The 15,129-nt window shown below is 35.4% G+C and overlaps 1 protein-coding gene across 4 annotated transcripts in view; it reads right to left on the bottom strand.

Moving 5' to 3' along the window:
* LOC141449304 (uncharacterized) overlaps positions 1–15,129 on the bottom strand; it is a 455,386-nt gene that overhangs the window by 12,208 nt on the left and 428,049 nt on the right. For all 4 annotated transcript variants that reach the window (XM_074118586.1, XM_074118587.1, XM_074118588.1 and 1 more), the window contains 2 exons: positions 6,795–6,961; positions 5,631–5,765 (listed from right to left, as the gene is read on the bottom strand). In XM_074118586.1, the coding sequence (XP_073974687.1) occupies positions 5,631–5,765; positions 6,795–6,961 (302 nt within the window). The remainder of the gene's footprint in view (positions 1–5,630; positions 5,766–6,794; positions 6,962–15,129) is intronic.

The raw sequence follows: 15,129 nt of genomic DNA, 5'->3' as shown, positions 1-15,129 counted from the left end.
TACAAAATGTTCATCAGTTCTCATGATTAGAAATTGATTCAGGGAGCTTTACATTAATGCATCAGGAATAAAAATGTGTGGCTATAAATTGCTTCCAATTACAAACCTCTTCTAATTAGGTAATTAGGGAGCAAAATTCTATTGAGAGATTTGATGCAGTTTCTTTGCACTAACATTAAAGCAAGCAGCAAGAACATGGATTTTTCGGGAATCAAGTATTTTTCGACTGCTACAGTATTTATTGATTAACAAATAAGAAAATAATTTCGGTGATTTCTGATCTTTTAGGGTGTACTTTTTAGTTTTGACTGCATTTTTAGTAATGAGGTATGTTTCTGTTATGTGAGGAATCAAAGACTCCTCTTCTTTTTCTCCTATTAGCCTCCAAACCTATTGATGTTACTAAATTTATCTTCACGATAGGTATTTCAAAATTAATAGACGTGTGCCGACTTTTATTATCATCTTAGTTAAATTAGTTAATAATTAATGTATTACCTTGCTCAGCAGAAATTTATCCCAAACTGTGTTATTTCCTTTTAATAATATATTCTTTATTAATGATTGTTTATTGTTAAATTAACGTACTATAGACAGAGGCTAAAGAATGGCTAACCTATAGACAGAGGCTAAAGAATGGCTAACCTATAGACGGAGGCTAAAGAATAGCTAACCTATAGACGGAGGCTAAAGAATAGCTAACCTATAGATGGAGGCTACAGAATGGCTAACTTATAGTCGGAGGCTACAGAATGGCTAACCTATAGATGGAGGCTAAAGAATAGCTAACTTATAGACAGAGGCTAAAGAATGGCTAACCTATAGACAGAGGCTAAAGAAAGGCTAACCTATAGACGAAGGCTAAAGAATGGCTAACCTATAGATGGAGGATGCAGAATGGCTAACTTATAGTCGGAGGCTACAGAATGGCTAACCTATAGATGGAGGATGCAGAATGGCCAACATACTCGTTTGATTACAACTCGTGTTATATTCGACTCGAATGCTTCATTTTGTAACTTGTATTTATGATGCAGTTCATATATTTAATATCAATTAGCAATATTACATTTTTTAGGAGCAAATAATAGCCAACTAGTTAATTATTCCTAAATACAATTAGTCTTATGAAAAACAGAGAGGAATCCATTAAACCACAACAATGTCCAAAATTAATTTTGTTGGATAAATGACTGCTGGAGACCATTTTCATTGTTTCATGGCTAATTTAGAGTGCTTGAACACTGCGTGTATCGGGCTAATTAAGTGGAGTAATAATTAGCTCCCAACATAGAAACATAAAAAGCGGAAGATGAAACTATAGGTAAAGTAAGGGGAAGATAAATTACAATATGAACTCGGAATCAGAAGTCTTGCAGGAGATATTAGATAAGTTAAGACAAAGTAATCCAAAGCCATAGTTGATTTGCTTTTTGTCTCTGAAGTATGTGAGTTAAGTTCGCTATTCCAGTGGAGGGTGTAGAATCCTGGAAGAGAAACCTAAAGTACTGGCGTTTAGATCCTTCAAGCGAGACTACAAAAGTTGCCGACGAGCAAACGCTCACAAATAACAGACAAATATTGACGGTACTGAGCAAATTGTACAAAAAGGGACCACCAATAGATACCCACAACAAATAAGTTTATCTCGGAGCAAAAGAGAGCCAGCAGATGAACTGTAAAAAAAAAAAAAAAATACCTTTGGTGACTTACAAATCCCTTAGATACCAAGAAATTCTTTAAAGGAAACTGACTTTCTACAATGGAGGACTGGAACCTCTGAGGATTCTTCCCTGGAAGTAATGGATCAGAAAGGAATGCTCGGGGCGTTTCAGAGGGGCAACTATTTAAATGACCTCTTCGCAAGGATTTAGGATTCAGTTCGATAACTAGATTGAGTTGGTACAGAGATGAAAACAAAAAAATTGTTTCGAGAACCAGATCATGACATGAATACCAACTGTTGGAAGAAGTGCAATTAGAGAGGAAGATGCAAGAAACTTTGGTGCTGAAGACAATGCAATGCTATTGTTTGCTCTGATATGAATTGATATTGAAGTCAACACCTCCAAAGTACCTAGTCTTCAATTCTAAAAAAGGCAGAAACGAATTAATTTAACTCTGTGCACTTGTCAAGAGGAGATTTCCTTAATTTGTTTATATAATTTGTGTAGTCCCCTTTAGGAAGAACCTATAACAACACTCTTAAGGGATTTCATGTACCATTGAGGGTTCCAGCTGGCACAGCAAAGATAATGATCCTTTAGTACGGTTAGGAAATACATTTTCTTTTTAATTGAAAGCTTCATACCCAAAGACAAATTTACATTGATGTGTTGAAGTATATAGAAAGAGTAATCTAAGCACTGAGATGCTTTAATATCTTCATTACCTACGGTTTCACAAAGAAACTTAGTAATAGTCTCAATGAAGATTTAGTTTAGGAAAGAGTTGTAATATATTAATTATTCTTAACATTGATGTTGAATGAATACAAAACGGACAATAACTTCTTTTTTACTTTTGTCACTTGATTTGTTCCGACATTCTTTTAAAGTTGTTCAGTTTTCTTTAGTTCTGGATCTACTTTAGCCACTCCTTTTATACAAAAAATATTTTATTAGCATCCAAGCGCGCTGTTGTTCTTAAAAAAAATCAATTACTATAAATTTTCAAACCGAACCAATAGATTGTGAAATTGAGAGATTACTTTTGTGATGTCAACTAAATTTGAACAGATCTTTGAGAAATTAACATCGTTTCCCACAGAATTTTAAGGTCCATCACTGGTAAAAAAAAAAGAGGTTATAAAAAGGTTTTTTCAGCCAGAAAATTCCCAACAAAAATGAATTATTCTTTTTTAATCAAAAAAACCTGCTACGTACTACCTACTCTTTTTAATTATGTTTTTGTTGGTTTTCCCTGGTTTTTGTTTTTTCTAAATTTACAAGTATTGTTGAAAATATAATAATGCCCAAGGCCTTGTTATTTTGTCAATTTTTTTTCCCCCTCCCGAGCAGTGATAACGTTTATAATTTTAAAAGAAATGATGCAGTTTGGTCTTTTCCAAATACAACGGTTAGGATGCCATGTTGTAAAATATACATTTTAAGACGGCTCAAATGCATTTCATGCTTAAACGGTTAATCTGAGCAAAAAATGGTAGAGGAAAAATTTGTTGCCAGTCACCTCTAGTTTCAGAATGTGTGACGTGATTTTAGATTCCTGCCCGCATACGCGGCTGACGCGCGACTAAAAGTGAGAGTTCGCAGTTGACCTCTATTTTCATATACACACTTTACCTTTACTGTGCCTTCAAAGGTGCCTCCTCAGATACAGAGAGCAGTTGATAACCTCCAGGCTAACCTGGCTTGCGAGCCAGAGGAGGCACCTTTGAAGGCACAGTACATACTTCACAAGTTGAGTAAAGTGCATTATTTGATAAATTAAGGAATAAGTTTGGTCCTTTATATGAAAGATATTGATCACTTAAATATGTGGCTGGAGGTTCCAATTTTTTTGGTAATTGACCAAAACGCACCAAATAATTATTAAACCTTCTTGTTTGTAACAGATGTAAAATTAATTTTTAGCCATTTTGGGTATGCTTGAGAACATCTAAAGTTTTTAACATTTGATTTTTCTTAGAAAAATCGAGTGATTTCCGAGTGTAAAACGACTTATTTCCCGATATTAAGAAAAATACTAGCTTTACTGCCTTGGCAATATTTTTAGTTGAAAGGGGATGAAAAAATACATAAAAATGAACTATCGCGTGCTCTTCTTTCTCTTTGATAACAAGTTAAAAAATTGAAATATGATTAATAAATATCAGATTTTGAAATCGCCAGCACCTTTAATTTTGAAGATATATTGCGGTTTCCGGTTTCTTTCATACCTTTTTATACTCTTTAAAACTGTGTACGTATATGAAAATGGGGGTCACTCCTCACTTTTGGTCGCGCGTCGGCCGCGTATGCGGGCATGAATCTAAAATCAAGTCACATATTCTGATACTAGAGGTGACGGGCAACAAATTTTTCCTTTACTATTTTTTGCTCAGATCAACCGTTTAAGCATGAAATGCATTTGAGCCGTCTTAAAATGAACACCCTGTATGTAATATTTTTTTATTACAGCTTTAAAAGCTACCAAATTGTAACGAACGGGTATTTATGCTTTATCTAACACAAGATTTTACGAGTATCGACTAAGGTGGGGAATGCGATTCTCCAAAGTCGGGGGAGACGAATTTTTTATGCCCATGCGCCAGTTTGATTTAATATTCACATTTTATGTGAAATAAATGGGTGAACTGCTGGTATGCCAGATAACGTTTTTTCAATGAATAACGTAAAAGTCCATTTTTGATTGGAAGTTGATGAACAGTAAATAATACAATATTAGTATTGAATGAACATGTTTTTATGGATACCGTTTTGTATATGAAATACACATTAAACACAAATACAGATGCGCCATTTAGAGTCACGAGGCTGTACATGCAATAAGGGAGGAGTAACATTATGTGAGGTCTCCTCTAAATCTAATACGATAATAATTTGGCAAATCTTAGACCGATTCTCATAAAATTGGGAGGTTTTTTTTTTCTCTCTCTGATTTTTGGTGCGATTGAACTGCCTTTGGAAGTTGTATGAAATTTTCAATTTTTTCAATCGATTTGAAATATTAAACAAATTTAAAATCGGCAGCTCCCAAAGAATCTGCCAAAAAAGAGAGAATTTTTATCTGGACCTTCTGAAAAGATAATAAATAGGGCTAAAATCCTTATTGCCACAAATATTTATGAATACATACTTATCATTTACAAGTGCGCGGTTCTTGTATCCTTACTTTCTCCAGAATCTTATAACCATTATACACGCATCTTGTTAGAAATCTGTCTAATCTTGCCAAAATTTTAAGCTCCTTGCAATTATGGAATAGTTTTTCCTTATAGTGTGAAAGTAATGCATAATGTAATACTTAAAGCCAATTTAATGTAAACAACTGATTATTTGAAAATGCCTGAGGTAGCAAGTATGCGAAATACAAATATAAAAATGCGATAACCGAACTGTTTTAAGTAAAACAGTATCCACAAAAATGTACCATTTTGGTATGCTATCCATTTATTCTATTATGTATATAAGATATAGAATTTACTCTTAAATAAAATGCCAAAATGTTCCAACAAAGAATAGAACATAGCATTCGTATTTTTATATTTTTGGTTTGGTTTCATTTTTCTTGTTTTCATATTTTATTTTATTATTTTTTGCGTCACTGTCAAAATGGCCAACCACAAAGGGTAATGGGGGTTAAACCCGATTAAAAAATGAACCCTATTAAACGTACGAGTAAATGGCATGCGTGCAAATACCTCGAACAATGCACTTAGCTAACTATAGACAGGATCCATAATTAAACTTAATTTGATTAAGTATTAAGCTCAGTGTGCATTGAAAGACAGGGTCTAAAAATTCTTAACCGCAACTACAAATCCTCAAACAAACATTTATTACTTCGAAATGTATTATTTTCCTCTTAAACCAAATCTTCTTTCAAGAAAAATTTGGCAATAAAAAAAATAATAATGAATAAGTTAATGTCAGTGGAGCACAGCTTACCTCTTACGTTTCCATTCAGAGAGCTGCATTTACAAGTAAACCTTAATTTGCAAAATTCCTTTTTATGTTCCAGTAATTCTTGCAATTCTGTAAACATTTCTCTACAGTTGCCGCAAATTAAAATGTCTGGATTACCTGAAAAATAAAAGCACACGAATAAATTACAAAAACTTTTAGAAATTATAATAATATTTAAATTTGTTTACACTTTGCTGAAAATTAGCAGATCATTTCCTTTTCCTAGCAAAATAGTGCAGATAATAATCGTCTAGTGCCCGCCTAAGAGACCCGGACATTTAGATAGCAGTCTGCTCACTTAAGAAACATACCTCTAACAACTGACCTCTCCTATCACTTCGCGACATACAGCTACGGAAATTCAACTCATACCTTCAGGTAGAAACTTGGACATAAGAAGAGTAGTTAGTTTCTTCCGGCAAGTAGTAGAGGTATCGATTTCAACTGACAACTTAAAATACTATTACAATCAATAATTTTTGTAAACATTCATATAAATATTTATACTTATTCACAGAAATCCTATATGAATGCTAAGAAAAGTAATTGATTGTAATAGCATTTTAAGTCGAATGAAGAATCATCAGTTGACGCTCCGTATTGCATGCAATGCAAGTCCTTGCTCATATATCAAGTTAAAATGTTTTATAAATTTTTGCATGGAATTCTTGCAAACCAAGTTTCTCTCAATTCAAACTTTACCATCAAAATTGATCAAGTAAATATAGTATCATGCAAAAATAAATATTTTTTATTTTAAATAGTAAATTATAACGTTAGATCTCGAGGCAAAAAGGTAGAGAAGGGCTTAATAGCTGGAGCTCAATATGGCTCATACTCCGCCAGTTCTAAAGGTAATTTAGAGTTTTCCCACAAAGAATTGGTAATCGTCTAAACACAAAATACACTAAATTAATAACAATGACAGTTACACAAATGATAGCCTGATTTTGCGCAGAAATGGATGCCTTATTATCTAATGTTCCCACTTTCAGTTTAGCTCCAAAACATGCAATCCAATTAAAAGTGTCTCATGCTGGAAGAGTTTAATAATTCTGAGCTCCGAATAACATGTTAGGACAAGTTGACTATCGCTCTCTAACAATATTACTAAGTATTTAAAAAAAAAAAAACCTAATTACTTACTGTAAGTTTTGACTTGTGGAGGAGGACTGGTAGATAACTTTGCAGTATGCGACGTCTGTTGAGATGTAGATTTGGAGTTTTGTCGAGCGGACATTAACAGGCGAGGTCTTTTCATTGGTGGTGCCAATCGACTGCCAGAAAATGCAGCCGCGCCTGATGAATAGTAGCTGTGAACATTAAAGGAAAATATATAAATAATTACATATCAATCATTAAATTTTTAAAGAAATGTATTAATGAGAACTCTTTATCTATAATGAAAGAACATACATCAGTTCGTAAAAAATTAAAAGATCTTAATAAAGAAACCAGCCCATAAAGAAAACGCAAGGGTTTTTCGCGAGGAATTGCAGATCACGGAAGTAAGTCACTTTCCTAAAAGAAGAAATCTAGGAGTTCTGGGAAGTCTGCTTGATGTATAAAGTGAACAGGCACAAATTTCCATTCTGGTTTGGTGTTTAATATCGTTAAGGATTTTGGATTATAAAAATTACATGCGTTTCGAATTTGATTATTTGGCTCTATACATCTTAGTACATCTACATCAGTCTTAACAACGTTTTGGGAGTTAACAGTTCCTTGTAATTTATTTAAGTCCTGTCAAGCAAGTTTCGATCTGTGGACCAGATTTCTGGAATGTAATTTAAAATATCTTGTCTCCTAATGTAATTAGTTTATAACATAAACATATATTTCAATTGACATTTTTCAAATGTCAATTGAAATACAAATTAAGGTTCCTTCGGGTGGGTTGTGACTGTTAGCAAGACCGGGCAGTGTGCTTCAAGCTGAAAGATATTTAAATTTTTTTATATCGCATAAAAGTATAAAATAATAAAAACATCCCATATTATTGTTATGGGACAACTATAATAAAACATAGTTTACTTTATTAAATTAAATCAGTTCTACAAACAGAACAATGAAACAGAACAGAACATAAAAGAGCCCTAAAATAAATAATTATGTAATAACAGATTGTTAATTAATGTTTCTTGTAGTTTATTTTTTTTAGCAATTTTTAGCCACACGTGCTCGTGCATAATCTATCCACAGCCTGGTTGTTGCACTTCTCGCCATTCAGTTTCGATCGCTTGCCTTCTTTAGATTTATGGCATAGTTTCCTTTCGGATGGCGTCATGACGTTTACTTAACTTTCTTCATATTTTTTTTATTACTTTAGATCGTATTGGTTTAGTCCATCTTGAAGCTCTGATTGCAAACAATGTGACAAACACATTGAAATATAGTTTATATGTGCAAAATAGGACAGTAGTATTTTCCAAAATAGGTAAATCACCTTTACCAACTATTACTTTACACTAGTGGAAAGGGGCCTGAGTGTTAAATTGATCAAAATTGAATATAACATACTCTGAATGTCATCATCAATGCACAAAATAAAAAATAATTATTCTAAAGAGTGGAAGCAATGTGAGATCGAGGTAGCTGTGGCTCCAGATGTTGGCACTTTAACCAATCAAACAGGTGTAGTAGTATCAGTCGCGTCTGAATCAGCCTCGTTCTACAGTAAGTTAGTAAGTTAACCATTCTAGAAGAAGGCAGTGACTCTAATGAGCATTCTATCTGCACTAAACGTCCACTATAAGGGAATCAATTACCCACTCAAATATAAGATGACTTATTAAAGACCGTGTAACCTACCTGACAGTTCAACAGAGAAACGAGACTTACGAGACAGATAAAACTAACAATAACTAGTAGATTCAACAAGTTAGGGAAATAGCTACGACAGCTGATGTTTTGAAGGTTGATATTGGCTTCATATTTAACAAAATCGAGAAGAATAAAATTGTAATAAGGATTGGAATCAAAAGTCCACATTTGATTATTTGGCTCCATACTTCTTTGCTACATCTCCATCATTCTTAACAACGTTTTGGGAATTAAAAGTGCCTTGTAATTTATTTGAGACCTATCAAGCAAGGTTCGATCTGCGGACCAGATGACTGGTTTTATCTGTCTCGTGAATCTCGTTTCTCTGATCAACTGTCTAGTAGGTAGGTTACACTCTCATTTTAATACGAGCGAGAAGGGAAAGAAGGATTGAAGCCATGTTAATTGCATTATAAATATGGAATAGATTATAATAAATATAATGAAAAATAATAATTATAATTAGTAAATAAAAAGAATGAATAGTTCTAATTCTACAAGAAGGAAGTAAACATAACGTGGTGGGGAGAGCAATGTGGCCCAGTTGGACCAAAGTAATACGGGTAACTGTCACATCCAGTTTGGTCTCTCTTCTTCGCAGTTACATACAATTCCAATTATCGTAGCCGACCTTGCTTCCTTAAAGCGAGCCACTAGTAAGAGGTCAACCTCCTTCCTAAACTACACTAACCCAGTCTAACCCAGCCAGCCACTTAGTAAGTACATGAAGATGGTAACAGCAGCAAGCTCATTGTTCCCACAAAGAGATAAAATTATCTTAACTTTATTAACAGTTTAAGCAATTATCAGTTTAATTGTTTAGTGCCATTCTCTTTGTTTATGGTTAAATAATAATTCTGTTCTATGGAAACCCAACCTTAACTTCTATCTGTCGAACATTTAATCCCGTAATATCTGGATCTTTTTTTACACACATTATGGAACTTGTGTTCTTCTAAGTTATCTTTTCAGGGAATTATGCTGTTCTCCTCTTCACATAGAGGTCTGTAAATTACGTAATGAAACTGATTTTTTTAAATTTTTTTATTCAAAAAGAATTACAATTCTATATTGTCACCTTCAAAACAACTTCCTTCTGAAGCCACACAGCGCTGGAGACGTTTCTTCCACTCCTCATAGCAGTGCTCGAACTCCGATACTGGAATAGCCTTCAGCTGGACGGTTACAGGCGTTTGAATGTTTTCGACTGTCCCAAAATGAGTTCCTCTGTGGTGAATTTTCAACTTCGGGAAGAGAAAAAAGCCACACGGACTCAAATCAGGCCTCAAGGTGGCTGAGGAGCCACAGGAATGTTTTTACTGGCCAAAAACTCGTTTATTGAAATAGCTGTGTGACAAGGAGCATTATCGTGATGCAACACCCACTTGTTCTTGATGTTTGGTCTCACACGAATGACCCTTTTTCGAAGTTTTTCAAGAACCTCTCGGTAAAAGTGTTGATTGACCGTTTGACCTTGAGGTAGAAACTCTTTGTGGACGATTCCGTGGATATCGAAAAAACAAATCAGTATGCATTTGATCTTCGACTTCGCCATCCTTGCTTTTTTGGGCCTTGAAGAGGTTGAAGTGTGCCACTCCATGCTCTAGCGCTTGGTTTCTGGGTCGTACTCAAACACCCAAGACTCGTCACCAGTAATGACACGTTCCAGAAAATGGGGGTCATTTTTAATTGAATCCAAAAATCACCTCAAGGGAACTCATTCAAACGGCTTTAACCGACCAGCTGAAGGCTATTCCAGTATCGGAGTTCGAGCACTGCTATGAGGAGTGGAAGAAACGTCTCCAGCGCTGTCTGGCTTCAGAAGGAAGTTATTTTGAAGGTGACAATATAGAATTGTAATTCTTTTAAAAAATCAGTCTCATTACTTAATTTATAGACCTCCATTTATGTACTCCAGTCGCCCACAAAAGCGAAATAGTTCGTCGAACTCTACCTTCCTTCATTCCATCTTGAGGGGAAACTGATGTTGCAGCACACATACAAGAGTGGGGCCTTGTGCGAATGAAGTAACTCATACGGGAACACTCAGAAAAACAGAGTTTACTTTGGCATTTCAGATCAAAAACAAATCCAAATCCTCTTTGCTGTATGAAAGGACCTTCGAAAATTATCTTCATAAACAAATTAAATATTGAACGTATCTCATTAAAAGTGATTTTGGTTTTTTTTTTTTTAAATATTTCTACTCATGATTTCTTTAATTAACTTTTTTACCCATATATTAATTAATAAAATATTGATGACAGTTAAATATAGTAGGGAAGATATAATACGGTAGCTTTTGTCCATCCATATGTAAATTTTTATTTTCTTCTATCAATCAATCCTCTTTGGCACACAATTTGATTACCCTAATCAAGGAGAGAGGAAACGTTAAAGAGTTCGGAAAAACTTTATCGCAACTACAAAACTAGGGCTACTAAAGGTTGTTTTACTACTCAGGATATTGGGCACTTCCATGGGCAGAGAAAAATACTATTTTGTTTACTTTAAAAGACAATATTAGCTACAGTTTAATAGTAATTTGTTGCATTTACCGTGTAAGCTGTTGCAATACAAACTTATAAAATAATTAAAGAATTTAATATTCAAGGCAGACATTAAAAAACAATTCCTATAGTCTAGTAGAAAATCGCTTTTCACAAATTGGAAGAAATAAATATCTTTGTAATTATTTTCGGCTAATTGAAGCGTCTTGTGGTCGGCAGGCGTCCCAGTGGTAGGCTAGATCCGTATCCTTATCTTTTTTTTTGTCCACACACCGGCGGCTCCTGTGAGACCAGACTTTCCGTCCGTAAAGGAGATCTAGTTTCTTCACTATTTCCTGTTTAATGTTCCTACCTACGGTTCGCAAGTTCCACCTGATCTATTCATTCTCAAGTCGTCGTCAATTTTGATTATTACCTTATGTGAGCTCTAATTAATTAATTTATAATAATTAAATAATTAAAAATTAGGCTGAAATGGAGGAAGGCTTACACCAATAAACTGACTATAATTTAATAATAGAGGGGTGAACTTATTTAGCATATAAATGCGAAAATAGTTGAATAAATGAAGTGATTGGAATAAAAATGGCTTCCATTGGATGAGAATGAAATCGGCCAATAGAAATAACGATGATTAGATTAAAGGAGAGGATTTAGCGCGGCTATATATCTCCGACTGGGGTTGGCTTAGTGTTCTCTCAGTTGGGAGGTGAAGGGAATTGAATGGAGTATGAGGAAGAGAAAAAAGATGAGGTAACCAAAGCGAGAAGAGGTATAGCGTTAATTAGTGAAACGTGTCGGTCAGAGGGTTCTCGGTAAGAAGAAGGGACGGGCTCAGGATTACCGCTGGTGAATTGTGCACAGAGGAGTGCGGTAATTATGAAGGTTTGGTTTCCTTCTCAATGCACTACTTTAGGCGGCCGCGGGCTATATCCTCTGTTCCTCAATTATCCGCCAATCAGATTAAAGGACAAGTACAATGATTATGTGCGGCCTTCTCTGCACGGTAGGTAACGCCTCTTTGGGTGCGACGATATCAACTGTTGCAAGGACGAGAAGGTCACCCTGAAAGGAAATGAATTTTCCCCCCTCTCTTTTTCTTTTAATTAATTACAATTAGAACTTCCCGCGAACTTACTTCTTTCAGGATGAAAGTGGCGCGCTCTTCAGACTTGTTAATTACAAAAGATTTTTTTTTTATGTTTATTTTTAATTCTCTTAATTTTTATTTTAAACTTTTATCCCGACTTCCTGTCAAGCTTTCCTTTACATGACGTAATTACATTTTTACAAAAATATTTTCAGAAAAAAACAAACTCCAGTAGTGCCTATGATCTAGGAAAAGAACACTTTAATAAAAGCCCTAACTAATGCAATTAATACAACGCAGTTGCAACAAGACAACTTAAGTTTAAAGAGGCCATGGTTGCAGTTAAGTCAGGAGTTGGCCTCAGAAGTAAATGCTTTTTTTTTTTATTTAAGAGCAATGTTCGGTTTAACCGGAACATTATTCGGAACACCTTTAAATATTAATTTTTTTTTTTTAAATTTATTTTGTAATTTACAATCTGTATACATTGTATACAATCAGTAAATATGGAGAGAGCGATGAACTGGTGCGGGAGGAGAGCAGGAGGAGAGAAACTACCCAGCGGTAGCACTCTCTATAGCAGAGAGGAGAATGTGAGGAGGAGAGATAGGAGAATAATGATTTAGGTCTTCAGACTACAAGAAGTCGCGGAGCCACTGGCGATTCTGTCGGCGAGGAGTATTAGGGATGTCAGAGGAAGCGAGAGACAGTACAAGAGGATTAGAGCTAGTCAAGAGAGCGGAATGTTTGGTATTTAGTCTTGGCAAGTTGGTGTATGAAGGAAAATGTTGAGGTCGTTGAGAAGAGTGAGGTTAGTCAGATAGAAAGGAGCGTCATCTATCTGTCGGAGGAGTTTTGACTGAATTGTCTTGTACTGTCCGTATGTTTGTAGGTTTGCCTGAAACCCACAGCTCTAGTCCGTAAGTCCACATAGGTTTGAGGATAGTGTTGAATGATAAGCGTATGAATTAAATGGGCAATTTGGAGCGTCGTCCAAGAAGTCTGTAAAAAAGTTTCGCATGTTCTGTCATTGCTTGTCTTTTAAGTCTAGTGTGTGGGTTCCACGTGAGTCGTTTGTCTATGTAGAGCCCAAGGTAGTGCACCAGATCTGCAGAAGGAAGTGAAGCTAATTAAAAATTTCTAATATGAAGTCAAATCGGTACACTAGAAGTTTAAAGAACCGAAGGATTTGGAGTTGAAGGAAAAAGTCAGGTGAGTGTTCCTCCAGAATGTGTTGCGATCAAGTCAAATGTTCGATTTAAACCCTTCAACGGGAATATTCGTTTTTAAAGTCCTCCAAAAAAATTATGAACTATCTCTTGACGCCGGTACGTACTGTATTTCTTCCAAAACTCTAGCTCATGTAGAACGGATTTTGCACCTAGCGTCTAAATCATTTATAATCCATTCTTGATCTTAACCGCTTTCAATCTCTTTCTTTTTAGTTTCTTCACCTTTTTATAGAATTTTTATTCCTGAAACTGAGATCTTTGCTTTATAGAAGTTTGCTGGTTGTTGATATATGCTGGGGTAGGGTACTTATTCCACTCCAACCCCCGGAGCATGGACTAAAATGGTAATTAGCTACATGCGGTGCTACGTAATCGTGATGGTTCCAAGAATTTCGCGAACAACAATCACGGCTTCTCCAAGCAGCCTGTGGAGCTAAAGAATGGTGCCTTAGCCGTCTTTCTCGTTCTCGTGTCCATCAAAGATCGTGTCCTCGCATTGGTGGTCTTTCTATTCTCTATAAGAAATTAATAAATCATCGAAGCTGTACTTAGTAGCTCTCCTATCAGCTCTACTGCGTTTTAATTGCAATTAAATAACTGATTAAACAATATACTTAGAGATAGGCTCGAAATCAGACTTGGAAATCTACCTTAATCTATAGATTAGGTAAAATCCTACAAGAGTTGAAAGAAACGTACGCAGCTCCTTCGTTCTCTTTAATTGGATAATGAATTTGGAAAAGGGTTGCTAGACAAAGTAGCGTGGAATGTTCTTTCCCAAAAAGCTAAACTTGAGCCAAACCATCCCTTTGCACTGCCACTACAGATGTAACGCTGTCTACTCTTCGTCCAGACAAAACCTGCACAGAGTAGAATCTCTGCCAAGATCATTCATTGTCTTCTATGGTTTCACTCGAAAACTTGCTGTGAAAACAGTGATCCAATGAATACGATTGGCTTATGATCAACTGAAAGACTGTAACTAGACTTACCGATATTTCAATCCTCGGTTATTCACATACTCTTCGGCTTCTACTTCTTCCTCCGTCTTGTAGCCAACCTTGTGTCGTAGAGAGTACCCTGACACTGGCGGTCTTTCCATTCTCTGTAAGAAATTATCAAAGAAAATCGTCGAAGCTGCACATAGGAGCTCTTCTATGTGTCCGAGGAAAGAGCCAAAATCGGATTTATCTCCAGCTCCTCTCATAGCTGTAAGTATACCCCGCTTTACCTCCTTGTTACCAACATTTTGAGAGAATTATATTTTTTTTAAAGGTAGTAAAAAATTATAAACTAAACCGATTCTTGTCTATGAATCTCCCAATCGCACTTTTTGGATCATTATTTTTCACAGCAAGTTATTATGTAAAAAAAACGTGATAAGACGAAGCAAATGATTGAATAATTTTCGAGGCAGATTGGACTCAGTTACATTGAAGAGCATAGTGAATATTTGTGTAGGTAAAAGCTAACGAGATGGTAGCGTGCCATAACCTCTCAGACAAGGAACAGAAGTGTGGTAAGTTGGTCGTCAGCCGAGTCTCTACCCATTCAGGTGATACGTGTGCAAAGAGCAGGTGATAGCTGGCTAACTTGTTATATATCGGGAGCAGAGGCAGCCTATAACGAGAATGTACAAATCAGTAGGTCGTAAAAGTTGTCGTATACTTCACCAAATCACCCTTCAAAACTATTTAGCCCTTATCTGCTTCTAGCAATTTTGATAACATATTTACGATCTGCCGGTTCAATCGTTCTAAATATAGGGACTCTCCAAACATTCTACTTCAATTCCAATACTCCCCTATTTACCGCACATTTTAATA

This window comes from Rhodnius prolixus, unplaced genomic scaffold (genome assembly GCF_049639745.1).
Source record: "Rhodnius prolixus isolate KJV_2025 unplaced genomic scaffold, Rpr scaffold_2, whole genome shotgun sequence".
NCBI classification, from domain to species: Eukaryota; Metazoa; Arthropoda; class Insecta; order Hemiptera; family Reduviidae; genus Rhodnius; species Rhodnius prolixus.
The sequence above is the reverse complement of the archived record's forward strand: the minus strand, read 5'-3'. Positions and strand labels throughout refer to the sequence as shown.